At 35.7% G+C, this 21,789-nt stretch overlaps 1 protein-coding gene across 1 annotated transcript in view; it reads left to right on the plus strand.

The window, feature by feature from the left end:
• USH2A (Usher syndrome 2A (autosomal recessive, mild)) overlaps nt 1-20,593 on the plus strand; it is a 103,956-nt gene extending 83,363 nt beyond the window's left edge. The window contains exons 15-20 of the mRNA XM_010190705.1: nt 1,288-1,446; nt 4,528-5,022; nt 6,777-7,049; nt 8,471-8,628; nt 9,833-9,977; nt 20,355-20,593. Of these exons, the coding sequence (XP_010189007.1) occupies nt 1,288-1,446; nt 4,528-5,022; nt 6,777-7,049; nt 8,471-8,628; nt 9,833-9,977; nt 20,355-20,593 (1,469 nt within the window). The remainder of the gene's footprint in view (nt 1-1,287; nt 1,447-4,527; nt 5,023-6,776; nt 7,050-8,470; nt 8,629-9,832; nt 9,978-20,354) is intronic.
• The last annotated feature ends 1,196 nt before the right edge of the window (nt 20,594-21,789 follow it).

Here is a 21,789-nt window from a genome sequence, read left to right on the forward strand (position 1 = left end):
ATGCTTAATGTAAGTGAGAAAAGCTTACTGTGTGGTTCTGGCTCCTGGTACCTTGCTCTCTATGCTGATCTCTGTACTGAAGATGTTTTCCTCTAGATCCACACTTGTTTTTCCCTTCTTTGGTAGAGAGGGTAGGGAAATGGCACAATCTGCCTTTGAGTCAAGCGATAGCAATTACCAGCTGCCAAAACAGACCAGTCCTGTTTTGTGCTAATGCAAGGTGTACTGAGGGTCAGAGTGCAGTGCTTTCCTTAGTGTAACAGGCTGGCTGGAGATCTCATAGCAGGATGTGGACTTAGGTTCTAACTTAAATAATGACATAAAGATAGAATGATACGTTCATTTAGGTTGGAAAATACCTTTAATATAATTGAATCCAACTGTAAAACTGTATGTTTATGTGCATATATTTGTGTATATGTGCCTATCTATGCATATAAAGTTTATTTTCTGAGTAATAACCATTATCTTAGAAAGGACCATGATCATGCAGTTGGATTACAAAAGAGACATAGACTTTGCTCTTTCTGAAAATGTGACACTTTTGGCTTGTGAATTTCAGGTTTGTCTTTTGCTTTATTGATACTAGTGCAATTAAATAGCACATTTTCCGAAGTTAATGAAGGTGATAGCAGAGTAGTATTTTGGTAAATAAGAATCTAAAGCTGATTTCTTAAAATGTTAGACACCTCGCTCTCATTGATTTAAATTTCATTGGAAACAAATGACAGTGAATTGCCTAAATAACCTTTCAAAGTTTGCCTGTTTCTTTTTTTGTCAGTTAATTAAGTAAGCTTATTGTAACACTTCAGTAAAATTTCTAGTTAGTCGTACTTTCCATTTCTATTCTATTAGAGGAAGTTATGCCTGGCCTATGCTAAAATAGAATGAATCCTCATAAAAACAAATTAGAATTGAACTATAGACTTCAATAATGTTATCAGATAAACATGTTCCTGTTTTTATAGAAGACTTGAAATAAAATAAAAATAGTTTAAAAAAGTGTTTGGAAAACTGTGGTGCTTTAATTTGGGGGGGAAGGGAGATTAAGTTTATTAGGCATTTGTTTAAATGTATAAATTTGTTTAATGTACTTGGATAAAAAGCTTTGTTGGAGAGCATTTGGATGGATCATTTTAGTCTATTGATGTCTTGCCTGAGTGACTGTATGTTTACTTGATGGTTTTTCTTTGAAGAAAACGCAGCAGCTTCTTTGAATTTTTATTTAATTTTGCGCGATTAGTGATTACCTTCCTTTTTACATTCTCTGTTTTTGTATATGTTTAGCTCCATTCCAGCAACCTCCTCCTACTGGGGAAGTTCTCAATTCCTCCGTTATCAGTCTTTCATGGAGTTCCCCTGACTCTCCAAATTCGAACAGGCTTACTTACCAGCTGTATAGGGATGAGGCTGAAATTTATACAACTGAAGACTACTACCCTTATAGTAAGTATTTATAGGAAGATGAGATCAAAGATTTTGTGGTTATGTGTGTCTGTACATGTGTGTATATGTGTGTGTGTGTGTGTGTATATGTATATATATATATATGTCTGTATGTGCATTTTTTCTTTATTTTTTTCTCACTTCTGTCATTATCTGTGATTTTTGGATATATTATTCTGTTTTCCTTTAGTGAACTACTGTTCTATATTATTAGTTTTGTTTGAAAGAAATGAATACTACAGTCTAAAATCTGCCAAACCGGGTCACCGAAAATGGCTGATAGTTTTTTACTTTTAAATCTGAAAAACTTTAATTGACTCACCAAAAGCATTCCCTCCAAATATACGCAGACTCCTAAATCTAAGAGGCAAAGTCCCAGAGAAAGGAATAGGGTGGATGGGAGAGACCATAACAGGCTTAAACTTGCTTTTTTCATCCTCCTGGTTTTAAACTGTTAACAGATTAGAAAGCTTTTTGTGGTCTCTAACTTTTAGCACCTTTTGTTAAGCTATCAGTGTAGCTCCTGATCTGCCTTTAGCAGCACCACTTCTCTCATGTTGAGGCTTGCAAAGGGATCCTCAGAAGGCAGTCCTCAAGGATTCAGCACTCTGCCCTAGCTGGAAAGGCCATTTTATGCTAGTGTTGATACTCTTATCTAAGTAAAGGAGATGGATTTTGATCCTGGTTTTATGTATATATGGCACACAAGTTTGTTTTGTTTTGTTTTGTTTTAAGATGACAGATATGGTTTAATACCACTAAGGTTTGATTTCCATTCTAGCAGCATCTTTAGTCTGTTGCATTTTGATACCAATGCAGCATGAATATTTTGCAGAAGTTGCATCTTTCTAGTTATTGACATGTACCAAAAAAAGGACTATTATTCAGTGGAAGCACATATCCTTTGGAACAAACCTAGCATTTTACTCTTCCGGCACATACTGCTGTGTTGATTTGATTACTGCATGGCTTATGCTGTGAATTTGCACACTCTGAAGTATATACCATGAGGAAAGGTATACAACCCTATGTAAGCATGAGATTAAGAAGAGAAAGAAGGAAACATTGCAAATAATTTGGAGAGCTAATAGAAAACATGCCAATTCCTTAATTTTATTTAAAAGCCTAACTTTAATAAAAATATGAATTAATTTCAATAGGAAAGCTGTTCTACTTTGTTGTCATAAATTTGTGCTCTGTTATTTGAAACTCATAGTGCATTGTTAAGAATGTTATTTCATGACAGTGAAAAAGCATTACATGTATTTTGCTGGATAATGTGACATTGGCATGTTTCTGTTTTACAAAACATTATTTGGTAAAAACTTACATTTGGTTTCAAAGGACGTTTTTGACATTTCCTGGCAATCCCCCTAATTAATGCTGTGAAATCAGCTGCTGGTGCTTGAATATCAAGAATACATTGTTAATGCTGTCAGAACTTTTTTCTCAGAATAGTGTGGAATTTTTAATGCCTATGAAATGTCCTGAGAGTGCAACTGGATGAACATTATCTTATGACTAAATGAGAGTTTTATAGAAACATCCACTTTCCCAAGGAAAATTAAGATTAATCTTCTAAATCAGCCTGGTGATCTGACTGATAGTATTGCAGAATGCCCAATTAAAACAATGTTTTCCTAACTGCTCTGGGAAACCGGAGGCTCAAGAGATACCAATCCTTTTCTTGAGGATAAAGTGAAAGTAACCTCATCTAGGTGTTCCTGCTCCGTCAGGGGGATTGGACTAGATGATCTTTTGAGGTCCCTTCCAATCCCTAACGTTCTGTGATTCTGTGTAAATACTTGCTCTAAAATGTGTAAAAAAACCCCAAACTTACTTACGATTCTAACTAAATCACACTGTTTCTAAGTATTTATAAATGTAGCTAAATACATGGTTCTTACTCCTAATGCACAAGGATGTTGCGATAACCATTGCTGTCACTGGCAGAACTGTTCTCCAGCCTGTCCTGAAGTACTAGGGTTTGAAAGGCATGAAGATGAGATTACCCAGTCTCCTTATTGCAATAAGTTTGTGATTGCTATGGGTAGTTGGAGCACTGTAAGCAATTACTAGGCTGTCACTGCTGCTTTTGTACTACAACGTCAAGGCTTGAATATCTAGCAATACAAATAATTTCGTGGTCCTCCTCTTTAAGTTGTACTCAGAGCTGTCTTGCCAGTGCAGACATAAACAGAGGACTCAGAAATAGCTGTGTTCTTTCCAGTTCCTTTTGAAAAGTTTAAGAGTATCCATGCTCTGGCATGTAATGTATTACTCAATGTTCACTATTTCTTAAGGCAAATGTATGTATGGTGTATGATGTATGCTGCTATGGTTATATATAAATTCATGTCATGCTCTGATGACTAGGATGTGTAACTGCTTGTGGTATATCAGGAGCTATTCATGATCATGGTTGCTAAAAAGCTGTCTAGAATAATGGAAACTAGCGGGTGAGGAAGGTAAATATAGGCTTTAAATATACCTGTTTAATAATCATTTGAATTTCCGTTTCACTTTTCATCCAAGATCAGATGCTTTTCAAATGAACTATTAAGCACTATTTTAGAAAAGAGGAAGGGAAAGCACAGAAAGGTGAAATATTTGGCCTTATGCTATGAAATGAATCAAAACCAAAGGTGTGATAATTTACAGAATAGTTTTTTTGGGTTTGGGTTTGTTTTGGTTTTGGTTTTTTAAGATCAAATCCACTAATATCAATGCTGATTTACATTTGAAATAATTATTTCTAAGCAAAGGAGGAATAAGAAGATAATTGTATTAATCTTGTTCATAATTAAAACAGGAACTAGGAGAAATTCAGTGGGAAAATAGTTTCTCTAGTGATGCCAATGTGCAGTGGAAGATACTAAGAGAATAAAGGGGAGGAATTTTTCCCTGTTTTAAAAAAACAACTTACTTTGAGGAGTTATGATGTTCATAATGATCTCAAGAAGAGCATGCAAATTAGCATAAATATCTTACAGCTTCTATTTAGGGCTGGGAGTTGTGCAAACTGAGATTATTTTTAATATGTTAGACTGATACAATTTTCTTCTCGCCTGTTTGCTTTAGGTGTTCAGACCTTCACTGATACCATGCTGTCTGCATATACCTTCTATTCCTATTACATCCAAGCCAGCAACATTCATGGTTTTACTAGAAGTGCCTCAGTGACATACAGAACAAAATCTGGGACGCCTACAGGAAACTTGCATCTAAATCCCATCTTCCCTGTTAGTCACCACTCTGTTTTACTTTTCTGGACAAGCCTCTCCAATGACTCTGGGCCCATAGAGAAATACATTTTGACATGCACTAGCCTAGTTGATCTTCAGCCTTGTGGTCAGTATGAAGGCTTAAAGACTTCAGCAATTATTTGGAATCTCATTCCATTTACAAAGTATGTTTTTTCTGTACAAGCTTGTACTAGCGGAGGCTGCTTAAAGAGCCAGCCAGTAACAGTAATTACTGCACAAGCCCCTCCAGAAGGGCTACGCCCACCGGTGATAGAAACCATCAGCTCTACAGAACTGGCTGTGGAATGGTCACCACCTGAGAAACCAAATGGTAGGACATTGTATTTACTTTTGGAAGTCAGAGTTTTTGCAAAGAAAAAGCAGAATTTTCTCAAATTTGCTTAGAATATCCCTATCCATGTGACATAAACTGAGGATGGAGTAAGGCATTTACTTAGTTTGCCTGTCTGCCACTAAATGTATTCTCTGAGACTGCATTTTATTCTTTTGGAGTCCAAAACCCCAACTGTATATGTTTGATCCAGGATGTAGCCCTTAGTGGCATCTGCTGCAGCAAAAATCACATTTATAATTAAGCATTTACAGTAAAATTAATTTTTTTCCTAATTTGCCAGATCGCCTAGTTCAGGCAGATGTGGTGATATTGCCTTACAAAGAACAAATAAGCAGATAACAGTTAAGGAAAATAAATCTAAGAATTAACAGAGAAGTCTGTTTTTAAAACCATCCGTCATGTGTAGTAACTAATTGTATTACCAGTATAACTTTGTTAGGGATTAGGCAATTGCCAAGAGTTGCTGGTCTAACTTGTGTAATAATATTTTAGGTTTTTGAAACTGAGAATGCAGCTGTTGTAGGATACTTTTATGATGCCACAGATTTTAATGATAAACAATTTATCTTTTAATATATGTGCAATGGAGCTTTGTGAACTTGCACTTACATGTACAAATATTTGTGCATGGGAAAACAAGCATTTTGATCTGTTCACAAAATGGGCATCTGTGTATGGTGAGCTCAGCTTTCACTTTGAATATCTTATTTGCCAGCTATTACCAGATTAGACAGGAAGGATGCCTGCACAAGAATGTATTTAGAAGGACAGATCATGATAGCTGCTGTTAGTACTTGTCCCTTAACCTGTAGTATATGCTCTTCATAGTTTACTTCGTAGCCATTACATGGATATAGCTGCCAGCACAGGCAGATTTAAGCAATGCTCTTATATTTCTTTTGATATCTGGTCAGATTTCCTGGTCTTTCCAAATACAAAGAGAGAAGCTTTTTCTCTCAAGCCAACTCTCCAGTTCTGTACATGAGTAAAGCCCCAAATGTATACGTTATATGGCAATTAACTGTCTCCTGGCTCTGCTATGTGTCTCATCTTTTCCATTTGGGAATCTCCAGTCAGCTTGCTTACACTCTGTTCCTACAGTTAAACTACTTCCAGGATCCAGCCTAGATCATGTATTGCTTCATACCACAATACTGAAGGGGTTTTTTGTTTGTTTTTTTTTGGTGAGTTTTTCATTTGTTTGGTTTGGTTTTTGTTTTCCAAAGTGGTCAGACCCTCCTGTGTACATAATAGATTTATGTAGATGAAAAACTGAGACACACATATCTTTTATCCAGTAGTATGTTCTAAAAGGTTAGCATTAAATTATCATTCAAAAGTTCCCTACCCATTCTGTAAAAAAGAATTTAAAAAATTAAAATGTAAATATCCCTTCAAAAATAAGAGGCCTGAAGTAATTTCCAGTAACATTTGATGAGAACTTTAGGATGTCACCTTCCAGTGAGGTTGGAAGAACTCATACTGTAGTCCAGCCATTTGTTTTCAAATCCTAAAATTGCATGGAGGGGAAAATAAGCAGTGTAATTAAAGAAATGCCAAAGTGAATGTTTGGATGAAAATAGCAGAAATTAGGAAAACTTCTTATGCTATATTTTCTATGATGTTGATTGACTGTTAGCTCATTAAATATATTGGTGTTGGTATTTTAGTAGAAGTCTAGAAATAATTTAAAAACACTAATTTTTATGGCTCTCTTTTTATTTCTGTAGGCATAATTATAAGATATGAACTTTACATGAGAAAAAAATTAAAACCAGATGAGAACTTTCTTCCTCCTGAAATTCGTATTTTCCAAAGCAGTGGATGGCTCAGTCCTCAACCAGTTGTGGAGTCTCCTAATGAAAATGCCCTGGCTCCACCACAGACCAGTACCACAGTCACTGATCTGGAGCCATTCACAGAGTATGAATTTCATGTGCTAGCAGTAAACATGGCAGGTAGCATATCTTCAGACTGGGTATCAGGACAAACAGGAGAGGCTGGTAAGTATTGTTTTGAATTAGTTTGATACAAATGAAAGGAAAAACTAAATTAGAATGCATGGTCCAAATAGGGACAAATTACATTTTTTTAACTAATAAAGAAAGACCAGATTATCTTGGAACTTAGCATGTTAAGCAAAAACATCTTCATCAAGAAGAAAATAATCCCTGTCAATTAAACCAAAATTTGAAAACAGCAAGACTGCGAAATCTACCAAGCAGTGTTTGAATACTCCACTGTTTTCCCAGTTGTTATTTATACATTATTTAATGAAAAAGATTTATTTTGTCACAAATGTATTAATAGCTGGTGTGAACCAGGAATGTTGTCCAAGAAGTTACGTTATATTCAGAAAGGAGGTTCAAATGAGTTTTCCTGAACTGAGGCTTTAATTGTTTAGAAAGCTTTCTTTTTGAAGAACTTGAGGAGGTTACCATTTCAGGGGTATACCGCTTGAAACTTTTCTCATGCTTTTTTGAAAGCCAAGTGTCATCATATTGACCATTTTATAAAAAAGTTTAACCAGTTCACAATGGCTCTTATTGTGGCCCTTCTGTTCAGTTTTTTGAAAGGGCTTGCCACTTGACATATTTGAAATATCAGCTATTTATTTCGAGGCTTTCATTAGAAATCTAAGTTTTTTAGGCTGATAGAGCCCATGTTTTGCAATTAAACATCTCTGTTACCTCACTGATGCTTTTGTTTGCTGTTAGCTTGAAAAATCATGTCATCAGTCATCTGCTCCTGCAAAATAGCAGGCTAAACTAATTCCCCTTTCACAATGAGTCTTTGTGCTTATCTGTTCTTAAATACTATATGTTATAAAAGTGTTAAATTGTATTTGGGAAGAGGTCCATTAGTGTGGTTGTTTGTACATAGCAGAAGTGCTATGAGTTGGTATCCTATTATTACAGAGTAATCAGGTGGGGATTTAACTGCAGTGCAAACAATCCTTTTACAGATTTACTATGGAAGACAAGGGAACTGTTTTGTAAGAAGTGAGAGACATGTTAATTTCAAACTGGCCTAGCAAACAAAATTGCTTTTAAGATGCTAAAGTATTGAACACTTTTTGCTTTTATCAGTTTTTTCCCAGGTTGCATGAAGTTCTTTCTCAAGTCTTTTTCATTTGTATGTACTTTTCTACCTGCTACGGGGTAGTGCTGATTAGTATTTCTTTGAAGGGATAGGCGGAGTTTTATTCTGCATTCATAGCCAGAGTATAAAAACAGGAGAATGATGTATAAGGTACTTTTTATGTGCCATCAAAATAATCTGAAAATTCTGGTTAGACTTAAAAAGAAGGTTAAAAAAAGAAAAAGACTGCCTGAAATAGTGTTTTACAAATACAGTGAGAAAGCTTGCATGACACACATTGCTCACTTATTTAATGAATGTTATTGTATTAATTTGATTTTAGCCCCAGTGTTCATGCCATCTCCATCAGTATTCCCTCTTTCATCATATTCCCTCAATGTGTCATGGGAAAAACCTGAAGATAATTTAGCAAGAGGAGAAGTGATGGGATACAGCATCAGTTTGATGACAGAACAAAGGTTCTTGCCACCTTTTTCTGAGGTATTGTTGTTAGTTACATTAAGTTTTTCCTAATTGTTAATAGTAAAACTAATAAAGTCTGACATCCTACTTGACATTGTGATTAATTTTTTCCCTTATTTGCGATATATCCTCTGATCTAACTCTTTTGCCCACCAGTTTATCTTGAGTGCTCTGTAACGTTATAATCTACTTTCAGGTTTTAAGTTGTATTCCTGAGCTGACTTGTATTCAGTAGCAGGTGAGACTCAGAATCAGGAGAGCTGAGATTAACAACATTTAAATGGCCTTGGTCTCTGCATGTTCTGATTCTCTATTATTGCTATATATTTGCTGATAGGCTTAAAGCTATATTGTTTTGTAGGAATCTGCATTTTCATTAAGAAGGTAACAGTCTGGCTTCCTGGATAATGGACAAATCTTTGAAGTGGGAAAGCACTAAAATAGCAGAAAATCAACTTTGTAACTTCTAAATATGTTTTAAAATACTATTATATTTTATGAGTGACTCGGTTTGGCAGACAAATACCACGGAAGTAGTAGTAAGCTAAAAGCTTAGGAATGAACAAAGAAGCAGGATCGATAATCAGAATGTGCGAGTGTATCTGGTGCTCTGACATTGTATTTCTCATTTCAGAGCTGATTTTGTCTTTCAGTGGTACCACAGATGGGCCTCAGTTTGTCTGTGAAGTGGGGATACTATTGCTCCTGGGGCTGCTGTAAATTGCTTATAAAGTGCAACAGTTTATTCAGTTCTATTCTCTCTGATAGCTTAGAGTTTAAGTAAAGCAGATTCAAATGTCTGTAGGTTTTAGTTATTCTAGTTGTTATGCGTGCTAATCGTCACTCATTCAATGGTGGTCAGATTTCACAGCTTAATAGTGCCATCTTTGTCTTCTGGATTGCAGCTGCGCTGTTTGTAGTGATAACTCCACCACCACACAGTTTTATGAGGCAGTAACTTTGTTTCCTCATTTATCCACTCAGGAACTGGCTTATTACCTCATAAAACAGTGTGATGAGAAGTATTACCACCTAAATACAAGCTTGTTCAGATTCTCCAAAATAATCCTCTCCCTCAGCTGGTCTTTGCAGGCTTTTCCACATCTAAATGAAGGAATCTGCAAATTCATAGACAAGTTTCTTATTAGTGAACATGTCATGAATTAATAGGAATGTAAATGTTATTAACCAACTGTCGTCTTCCAATCTGTTTGCTTTACAGGTTTTGCATATAGCAGAGGCTCGTGAGCTATTTTATGTAGCAACCGGATTAAAACCTTACAGGACGTACAACTTTACTGTTACTCTCTGCAATCAAATTGGTTGTGTAACCAGTGAGCCAGGCGTGGGGCAAACCTTGGCAGCTGGTAAGGAAACAATCTGTATCAGAGTGCAAAGCTGACACACAGTTTACTAATGAATACCATTAAGATGATCGTAGTTTGATGCACAGTGACAGGGGTAGGTGTTATATTAATACAAAGTGACTTGCTTAATTATTATTTGTTTATCTTGACAGATTAAAATGAAAATGTTTTCAGTGAAGGTTTAAGGTACACTATTATGGCAATAGGATTTGTGTACTGCTCTCTCAATTGCAAGTTATGGTTATGTTTATTTTTGTTCCTGTTTATTTAAATGTTAACTGCATAAATGTTCTGAACCCATTCATTCATTTATGATCCTAAGAACCTGTTAATTTATTGGGGTTTTTTAGTGTGTGTGCAATGTTTGCAGAACAGGGCATTTAAAATGCACATGCTCTGCCAATGTCTTGCTTAACCCATGACGGGGGAGTTACACGGTGTTTGTATTAAACTCTAACATATGTACATAGTGTATTTGTGTGTCTAAATTTGAAGCAACATGCATGATTTGGGTCTGCTCTTTTGAAAATGTTTTGAAAATGTTTGTTTGTTGCTCTTCTCAGTGATGTCCAATGATAGGACCAAGGGGCAATGGGTGCATGCTGGAGCATAGGAGGTTCCATGTGCACATAAGGAAAAACTTTTTTTACTGTGAGGGTGACAGAGCACTGGAACAGGCTGCCCAGAAAGGTTGTGGAGTCTCCTCTGGAGACATTCAAAACCCGCTTGGACACGTTCCTGTGTGACCTAGTCTGGGTGATCCTGCTCTGGCAGGGGGGTTGGACTGGATGGTCTTTTGAGGTCCCTCCCAGCTGCTAACATTCTGTGATTCTGTTTATTTAGCCCCTGAGATTTGAGGTTTTGCTTAATTGCTATGTAGACTCACACTTTCCTATGGAAACAATACTTAAGAAACTGCATATATGTGCCTGTGCACCTTTAATCAATTTTCAGTCTTTGAGTTTATTTCAAACACATATGTCAGGGACTTCAAAGGTACTAACTTTCTACAAATTTAGGAGAAAATAAGCATCAGTACAGAACAGAGAAGGAGAAGGCCTGTATTTGCTTTGAAGAAAAGACTGTTGTAAAGTCAGTTCTTAGACATCAGAGGACCAAGAGGGTTTTGAGAGAGAAATTCTTAGGAAAATCAGCTTCACAAGTCTATTCATGAATTAGTACAGCTCTTTAATACCATAAATATAAGCTCAAAATCTATACTATGTGACATACTGATGGTCACCTACAGAGAGCTGACTACTTAACATTGTGCTTTCCTTTTGTGCAGGTATTTAAAACACATTAATTACATTCACAATGTTAGCATTTTCAGTTAAGCAGTTAGGGATGTTGTCAAATGGATGCTGTGATGCTGGTCTTTGAAATTACCTCTTTTATGTAATTTGGTCTCCCATAGAAAGAAAACTGAAAGTTTCTGCTGTGCAGAATGTTTTCCTAGACTCTCTGGGCTGTGTTTGAGTTGCCTGAATTCCATCAAAGCTCCTCTGCATAATCAATGAAGAGACATTGGAGCTTCCAAACAGGAAATAAGGAGATGCCCAGAGTCAGTAAATAGGAAGCTTTATATACATGAACTGAAGTGGAATTTAAGCTGTCCAGTCTGTCATCTGTTCTTCATCTGTCTCTATGTAATTGCCTTTCCATTTGTTTCCAAGTGGAAGATAGATACTTTACTCCTTGATTCAGCATTTCGTCTATGTTTCAGTGGGCAAAGATTCTATAAGCCTTCTCTCTTGCTGAATTGCTTATTTCAAAATTTACTTCATTTTCTCATACTGCCACCTCTTAAACTTTCAAGTTGGCCATCTACAGAGCCTCCTACTTGTATGAGTATGACTTTATCCCATTCCCATGCAAGGAACAGAATTCCAGTCTGTGCCGATAACCATGGAAACAAATACGGCCTAAACAGCACGTCTTATTACTACAAATGATCCAACTTTGCACTTATAAATTTATTAAAAGATTCAGAAAAAATAGCTTAGTTATGCTTGACAGCTTGTTTATGACCATCTTCCCCCTGGTTGTGTTAGAGACCTATCACATTAGAGAAGACAGGAGAATGCAAAATAGAGTAACAGGCAATGTTCCAATTTATTAGCTGTTTTGCAGTGTAGCATTTTCCTACTTACATTTGTAAGCCTTGAGAGCAAAGAGTCAGTCCTCTATTGGGTTCCTTTTATGGTTTTAAAGCTTGTTAATGCAATGCCTTAAATTTTTACAAACTAAAGAGTAAAACACTTAAATTCTGCATGCAATTTCATCTTTCATTGTTCACATTTTTAATTTCTGGAGAAAATTGTTTAATAATCCCCATCCAGGTTTATTTTGGTGTGTGTTCTATTTTATACAGTTTTATGAAACTATATTTCCAAATAAATTAAAAAATCCCCACTACTTATGTGATGATCAAAGCAAGTTCGAACTTGGAACAAAGTTAGGAGACACCAGTTCCATCATCTGTAAAAATAAATCATCAAGTCTTAGTCCATTATTATCCTTTACTGTCACTGAATGGTGCAAAATGAAATTAAAATTGCTTTTCTAGGACTGTTGAGGAGTTCTGTTTCTTGAAGGAATGTCTCCCTGGCACAGGGACAACCTCCCTGGCTGGATGCCAGTCCCTCTCCATGGCCTGGCAAAGGGAGCTTTTTTGAGGAAGTCTCGACTGAAATGTGCTCCAGCATGATGATCCCTTTGCATCGTAACACAATCCAGGAGCTTTGAATTGTGTTCCAAGTTGGGCTAGAGGTTATACTAAATTAGACTAATTCTTCTCTTCTGATCCTGAGAATGGTAATGGAAAACCATCTCTACTCCGTCCATGTGTGGAGTATACTAATTTATCATGTGGAGCATTTAAATCAATGGGTACCTTGATGACTGTGATTTTGGCGTGTCCAACTGATGTGTAGTACCAAGGAGCTTGCTTTTGGAATTGCCAATGCCTTCTAAAATTTTTCACTAGAGGTCTCAAGTAATTTTTAAGCTTTGTTCATATCCATTAGGTTAATTTGAAGACTAGATACAAGATACTTGTCAAAATCTATCATATCTCATGAGTAGCTTTGCAAGAGGATAGTGAAAGAAAACTAAATTCAGCTATATGTCCTTGCATCTGTCAGACTGGCAAAAAATCTCATCCTCACCAATATACACATCCACAATATTTGTAAATGGTAATAAAAGAAGACAATTGAGCCAGAAGAATGTGAAGAGAGAGAGTGAGGAAGCAAATAAATAGAATTAATAAGAATTGACTTATTTTATAAAAAACCTGAGTGTAAGCTGTCACAAATGCATATGAAACCAGGAAGAAGAAGAAGTGTGATAAATAAGATAGAAAGATTAGGGGTGATAAAAATGCAGGGGAGGCTGAAGTTAGATATCAGGAGGAATTTCTTTACTGAAGAAACTTTACTTTACGCACTGGAACAGGCTGCCCAGGGAGGTGGTTGCATCACCATCCCTGGAGGTGTTTAAAAGATGAGTAGATGGTAGTAGTGGTGGACTTAGCAGAGCTGGATCGGTGGTTGGACTCAGTGATCTCAAAGGTCTTTTCCAGCTGAAACCATTCTATGATTCTATGAAATAAAAGAACTTGCACCGGTATGCTTGATGCATGACCAACTCCAAGAATGGTAAAAAGTGTTGAAAGTCTATGTTACATGACTTTTTGTCATGTGTTGGGATGAAAGACCAAAACAAGCATGTCAAGGTAATGGAAGAAGAGAATTAACCCATGTCTGTTACTCAGAGAAGGTGATTGGACAGAAATAGAACCTCAGTTTGGTATGTTCAGATACAAATACACAGATTGTTGGCATGTAAAGATTCAAATAATTAAAAAGTAATTTTTCAATCAGTAGTTTAAACATTAAACTAAGGATATGTGTTCACAATCCATGTAGTATTTTAAATACTCTTTATACACTCCAATATTGTGCACATGCTATTGAAAACCTTGACTGATAGATGATGAAAGTTCATTTTTAATACTTCATTTGAAACTTTGAAATACAGTTTGAGCTTTGTTTTTGTGTTTTCTAACCCAAGATCATCAAGTGGAACTGCACTTATGTCTCTGACAGCAATACTTGATAGTAATTATACATATTTTTTTCTCAACACCTAGAGCCACATTTTACTTTATTCCTTTCTCTGGGTTCTGCTGAGTTCATATTCCTATTTATGATTGAGAAAGGCATTCAGCTTGTTGTTGCTATCAGGTCTTTGGCTATATTTTAATTTTCAAAAGTGTTTTTTGCTGTGTGGTTTTATCTCACGTAGGATTCTGAGCTGATACCTTTGAATCTATAGAACTGTACTAGCTGGTACCAGTGAAAGACCCCATTCTTTAAAGGGATTTCTTTTGACAATGTGTTTGCATAAAATTATAAATTACTTGCATTATTATTTGCAGCATCTGCCAAGACAAAACATGCAAGTTTTCCATTTTTTTTCAGACAGAGAAACATCTTTTTTGTTACTGTTGTTCCCCAGCAGATTCTGACATTTCAACAGGATGGAATTAACCATGTGAATGCTTGGACTAGTACAACTGGTTATCCTACCCACCTCAAATCAGATAGTCAAAGGGTGCCTTAAACAATCTATACAGTGATGTTTCATTAACTACTGTGTGACTGAGCTTATTTCTTGTAATTAAGTTTGTCTTTCCTTTGCCCTTCCTATTTTTTTTTTAAACTTCATTTAAAAAGCATTTTTTAAGAGGGACCTAAGTATGGCTTTGTGATTACTGCCATTTAGCCCAGCACATTGTATTCCTTATCCTTTGCTTTTGACGGCAATTACAGGGTTCAGAAGCTAATTTGTTGAAGATATTCTTCCAGCACCAGCTGCATCTGGCTTCTTGGCAGACTTCTCAGGCAGTTGTGTTGGTGGCTTTGGAGTTGCCCCTGGGTTTGCTGGGATAATGATGCTGATGGGCTTTCTGGGCTGTCTTACACTCCTTGATGTTGTTTTCTTTTTGATTACCATTTTAATCTGAGTAATTTGTCCATTTTTCCATTCATGAATGAAGTCCGGTGCAAGTCCTTTTCAAAAGCCTCAACTCATTTGTCAGGGCAATACAGCAGTTGTTTATGCCTGTCATAGACTGCTTTTCTTCAAAATGCTATGCCTCAATTTTAAAATTACAAATTCCCATTAAACAGGTAATAAGTAATGTATATTTTCCTTTGTTACAGAAGAGAAATATGAGGGCCATTTGCTGCTGGCCTGAAAACATAGATTGTTTTGCATGCATGTACATAAGTCTCTTCATTGTGAGTAGGACCCAAAGTGATTAAACAAGCACTCTTAATATGTTAATTTATAATTTTAATTACAACAATCTTGTATATATAGTCATTAGTGAATACTAATATAAATATTTTTCTACCTTTTTATTCATAATGCATAAACCAATCATCCAGTTACTTCTCGGCAGTTGCCTGTTTCCGTTTCATAATACAATCTTTGTTCTTAGTTATGAATGCATTTTGTTCATTCCTGTCTTGAATAATCCCTCATTAAGCTAGTCACTTTCTGCTCCATGCTAAAAAGGAAAAATTATCATGCAAATGTGGCATGCCATATTAAAAAGCACATTACCAAACACTTTTGTTGCTGTCCTTCAATTAGTTTCCCTTCTTTGAATTTAATTTCATTTGTTGTTAAACTACTGACTTGATGTATGGACTCATGAATTTGAGGCTGCTGCCAAGAATGTAGTGAGAAAAATATCAAAGCCTCTTCAGAAAGCTGCAGAGGCAAAGCTGAAATGAATTTGTTTCACCTTTGACAAGAACACTTGAGCAGCATTGGAATCCTCTGATGATTCAGCTTGGCTAATTATCCAATTATTTATTTCAAGAATAAAGATACTGTTTTACAATTAGAAAAGTGTAAAATAATCTGAGAAATTTCTTAATGACAGATGACTTAAGTAACTTCTGAGATAAATAATATCTGCTCAAACTTGTCTTGCCAAGTGTTCAAGCTGTAGCTAAACTGCTCTTTGAGTTTCAGGAAATAACTAGGGACTCAAAAGTTATTTGTTTCTTCTCCCATACAAACCACATATTATACTTCAGAAAATAGCTCTGTTTGTTCTTTTCCCTCTGTGTCAAATTTGCAAGGTTTTTAAACTATGTTTAAGTTGCATTCCTCTTGATTAAAAGCTTTTGGTTCAAAGCAATACTTTTTAATTGCCTAATGATATAAGTCAGTTCTTAGGAAAGAACCATGCATTTAGGAGTTCATTTGCAATATAACTGAAAAATTCATTGCATGGCAGTAAAACAATTTACTGTTAATTACAAGGAGAAGAATTTGCTGTACCATGCTCACAGATTGCCATGAATCATGCAGCACTCCTAGAGATTTATAACAGATGTGTAAGTGGGATGAATTAGCAGGGTTTAATAACAGAGACACAAATCATGCAGACTTCAAGGAGCTTTAATTGATATACTAGAATGTGACGGGCATGAATCACTCAGCCATTCAACAGCACTGTAACATATGGTCAGCTCAATATGCTGCATCTTAAATCGGTTGGTGAGTCGTTGGTTGTCCCATATGGTGAAAGCAATATATTTTTCATGATTTTTAAAAAATACTGTGTATTAGATCTATTTTTAAAGAAATATGATTGTAACATACCCATGTTATTAAATCTTCTTTTGATGTCCATTATGGGTGGTTTTTATTCTTCTTGGGGTAAGAATCCAAAATGGATAGATTTCATAGAATCCATTTTCTAAAGAAAATCAAAATACTGTCAGAAGATGTAAGTATTATTTCCTGTCTCATTTACTGTCGAAATGCCTGGTACTATTGTGAAGCACAGAGAAAGAAAAGATTATACCAGAAATGCTATATCAGTCTCTGGGTCCTCTGCACAAATAACTTGTAGCAAAAATGAAATGGATGACCAGTACTGAGGGATGTTGTTTTACCTGCAAGATAGGCTCCAAGATGAAAAAAAAAAAAAATAAAAATTGTCTTTGAGGTTTTGTCCTCAAATTTGCCAAATATTTGTTTTAATTTGGATGTGTGTGTTTTGAACTCAGCTGAAGAGTAATTAAAAACTCTATACTTTTTGTTACTGTTACCTTCCTGAGCTATTCAGGAAGGCTAATTGAAGGCTTCTGTGGAAGGATACACAAATATCTACCTACAATATGCTGAGCAGTAGTTATTCAAACATATGTAAGACTGTTAAATTTAGCCACAATGTAAATATGTTATTCCTGGGACAAGAATCTGGCAGAGTACGGAAAAGCTTTAACAGTTGTATTAGTAAACCTGACAGACTTGAGAAAGGAATATTGTATCCTTAGAACTGTGGCTGCCAGAATTTAATGTCAACAATTAAAATTTATTTTGATCCTTACTAGTGTTTATTACTGTTTGTATACACAACAGACCTTCCTAATACAGAGATGCACTATTGGATGGAATTACCATCTGTTCAGAGCGAAATGCTGGCATCTGTCTTTGAGTCTAAAACTAAAATGATATTATTTCAAACAAAACAAAATTAACTGCTCTTTACTTACCAACTTCATTTTTGTGTACATGTGTGTGCATGCACACATGGGAAAGGCTTATTTGTAATGACCTGTGTAGCAACATCTATATTTAGATATATGACTTCAACATAAGCTGTATGGACCATCTGTCTTTATTGGTCTTTTTTGTGCCCTCTGCTACACAACGGCATGCAGCAATCATGGGCTTTTAAATACTGTTTTAGCTTTATAATATATTAAATATGTATTATATAGCAAGACATTAAAACTACATAATTAAAATACACAAAATGTGACTTTGAATTCACTAAAATGTAGTACACTCATTATTTTGACAGATGTGTCTTAACAGAACGTGACTAAAAAAAATTAAATAGGTAAAATTGTAGTCGATTCGTCTTTCAGAAAGTAGCTACAGGTACCACAGTGACACCTTTAGGAAAATATATACTGTATCTTTTAGTCTTGAATATTTTAAATTTCAGCATTTAGTACCCTGCTGGGCTAATGCAACAGATTCCTTTTCAGTCCTGCCTGTTCCCGTGCAGAGTTCGATTTTCTGGGTTGTTCTGTTTTGTTTTGTTTTTTAACTTATGTAACCTATTATGTACAGTCTTCTGCTGTCTTGATGCACAAGAATTGTGAAGCATCAATGAGACTGTAGTTTAAATACTAATGTTATAGCAAGGATGTTACTTTCTGAAAGGGTAGGCTTCTGTTCCATATATCACAAAATAATAAATTGTGTCATGCCACTGTTTAATGCGTGTACACAGTGCATTAACTGTAACTGTAGTACATTTATTTGTGCTAGAGGAGAGTTGAAAATGATTAAAAAATCAATACTTCCCTGTCAGAGAAGCAAGTGTTACGATGCATTTAAGTAGTTAATTGCATAGGCCCCATAAAAGCTTCAGGTTTGGGTATCAGAGATGCCATAATTATGGTCCCAGTAACTGCCGTTTATTAATACTAGAATTTAAAGGAAGATACAGTTATTGTCATGAGTGTTGCTTAGCTGTATGTGTTTTAGAAATAATGAATTTTAGCGTTTCTGTTTTACCATCAGTACTGGAGGGCTTAACCTCTTATGTTTGCATTTAAAATGCTGACGTACTCTAGTTCCCTCCAAAGGTGAAGTTTTGATTGTTAAGCCATGTTTTCTATTTAAACTTGTACATTAATACCACAATTCATTAGTGCTGTGCCCTACTTATGCAGGAAAGCTTATGACCTCACGCTGCATTACTTCAATTTTGACATTGTAAATTTCTACCATAGTGTGAGATACTAATTAGATTGTGAAGTCATAAATGATGCCTAAGCAGGAATTTACAGCATATAGTGTCATTGGCAGTTTCCCAGTTCCCCCACTCTCTGCTTTCTCCAAGAAGAATATTTATCAAGTTAGGAAGGGGGGGGGGGGGTGGGGGGGAGAAGAAAAGAATAAAAAAATGTAGCAACATGCTACAGGCAAATAGGAAAAATGAAAAAAAAATATGTAAATGATCTTGGAAATGCGTGAATGTTTAAAAGGATGTTATTAATTCTTTCTAAATGAAGCAGTCTCTCCCGCTCTAAAGAACTTTTACTATGTACAATGCTGTGCTGTGAAATAATATGTCAGATTTCAAAGGCCCATATTTTAATTCAGGTTTTATTGTTCTTGAAAGGCATTTATTGCTCTTTACTATGTCATTATGGGAACAAGTAATTTTTACAAGTTGTCATTGTATTTCACTTCCTGGGTACAAATGAGGAAGGAAAAAAGGGAATACAAGATGGATATAGATTCTGTAGGTAATAGAGTCTTGTACTTCAGATGCCTTGATTGTTTCAGTGATGGTCCATTTCTTTGCCACCTATATGGCCATCATGCCGTTCTCCAAACAGGTCATGCTGCCCTCCAGTGACTTACTGTACAGTATTAAAAAAAAACAACAAACAAACCACAAGCATAATTTTGCTCATAACTCAACTATAGAGTGACTACTGCTATCAGAACGTTTAAAAGAGTATCAGTGTGTTGGTTTTAATGGTAGGAGGATCACTGTAATAACATAAAACTACCTTGTGCTGATACCTTCATGGAAACAGTCTTGTATGGAGTCTTACTGTGCACCAGTGTTGGTGGAGAAAAGTAAGAGAGGATCATTTTCATGAACTGAATAATTATCTGAACATATGCTAATGTCTTGTGTGTGCACCATGAGGAAAACAACCTGGAGGGCCTTCAGTATTGTGGATGGATAACTGTTCTGCTTCTGTTGACTAGGATGAGTTCAGTGATGAAAGACTCATGTTGTCATGTTGCATACTGCTGAGATGTAACAAGAGTTAATTAACTGTTCATATTCTCCTTTGGTCTTTCACTCAAATCCAGTGCTGAAAGCGATACAGCTATGTGCTTATAGTGAGTATGGCATGAGAGGCCAATCAAGGAAAGAACGCAAATGTACTTTTTTCTGAAGATGTTGATTCAGATTCTTAAAAATTATGAAAAAAATATATTTTGGATGTAATACTAGAGACATTTATCGAAAGCCTGAATAAACAAATAAGATATTTCTTATAGAATTGAAAGTAAGTTCCTATAAATAATAAGAATATGGGTTTTTTGTTTGGTTTGGGTTTTTTGTTGTGGTGGTTTGTTGTTTTTTTCACAACTTAAGCTTCTATGGATATCTGTGTTTATCGTTAAGATGAGCAGAAACTTCATGAAGCAGGATGTTTTGCAAAAATTATGTTATATGCAATAAATAATTTCCTAAGTATTATGTGTCATGATAGATTTATTTTTTTCTTTAATGCACAGCTCCAAGAGAACTTAGTGCACCTCATGTTGAAGGAATGAACAGTACAACGGTGAAGATAAATTGGAGTGAACCTGAAGAACTTAATGGACCTTCACCCATCTACCAGGTGGAAAGGATGGATTCATCTTTAGCTGCATTCAGTACAGAAGTAATGAAAGGGATCCGTTTCCCAGGAAATGGATATTACAGATTTCCTAGTTCCACTCTCCCCACCAACACTTACTTTACAGGTAAATGAATTTAAATTACTTACAAAATGTATCAATTGTATTCTGCATTTGTGTTACCATTTATTATTGTCTTATATGTAATTTTCATGGTAAAATCCACAGGTTTTAATTTATGAGCATAATGTGATTGTTAGTGATGTATGGGCTATTTTGATTCTCACATTAAAAGCCTATGGAAAATGTTATTGTACATATGTGATTTGTATTCCCTTGCCTTTGGACATAGAGATGTCCATGATAGCAAATATTGCTCTATATTTGACTGATTTTCTAGTGGTAAATAGAAGATGGATTTTATTTATTCTTCTGGGATAAAAACTTTTCAGTGAATTTGCAGCAAATACCGAGGCATGTTTTCTTTGCTATCTTTTTGAAGGTTTCTGAGGTTGCATGAGCACTCAAAAAGTGCTTTCTTCAGTGTCCAGAACATTTGTGTTGTGGTGCTCTTTGTTTTGTTAAGGAAAGAAAAAAGGCTGCTAATCTGACAGGTGTCTGCTGTTTCTGAGCCACTGGGTATGATGTCCTATCTCTTTTGATTAGTTATTTTGGAACTGGACATTTTTCAGAATAAAGCAGACCAATTATCCTATGTTCTCTGATTCTCATCACTTGCAGATGTCTTCAATTCTTAGATAAAGCAAAGATATGGACAGTCTGTTTTTCAGAAAAATATCTAGATGAACCTAGTTGTGTGTTTGAGATGTTGCAGAGGTCTGTAACTGAAATATTGCTTTAGTGTTTATGAAGTATGGGTTTTTAAAAGCACGAGAGGAAATGGCAGAGCTGAAGGTTTAAAAAAAATACCAAAAGGTGTAAGAAAGTTGTGTTTGTGTATATACATGTCAAGTCATGAGACTGACAGCAGCAAGAGGAAATCCAAGAGCAATCAAGGAACAGTGCAAGCGTTGGATGGCATGCTGATAGAGCAAAGGCCACAACACAGTGTGGTACAACTTAACCAAGTACTGATCCTTATTTGTTAAGACAGATAAGGGCTGTAAAAAGCATACAGTGTTGTTGACACCCAAAAGAACGCCAAAGATTTGAAGAGGACTGAGTAGCTGGCACCCCTTGTCTTCTGGGCCACCATAGGTAATTCTGGCAAGAATATGCGAGCACAGGTATCTTGGTACTTGCAAGTACGTGTGTGTGCAAATTCAGTTTTTGTATAAAACAAAAATCACTTTCTCATCTGTCTATGATC

This window comes from Mesitornis unicolor, unplaced genomic scaffold (assembly GCF_000695765.1).
Source record: "Mesitornis unicolor isolate BGI_N332 unplaced genomic scaffold, ASM69576v1 scaffold46908, whole genome shotgun sequence".
In the NCBI taxonomy this organism is placed as follows: Eukaryota; Metazoa; Chordata; class Aves; order Mesitornithiformes; family Mesitornithidae; genus Mesitornis; species Mesitornis unicolor.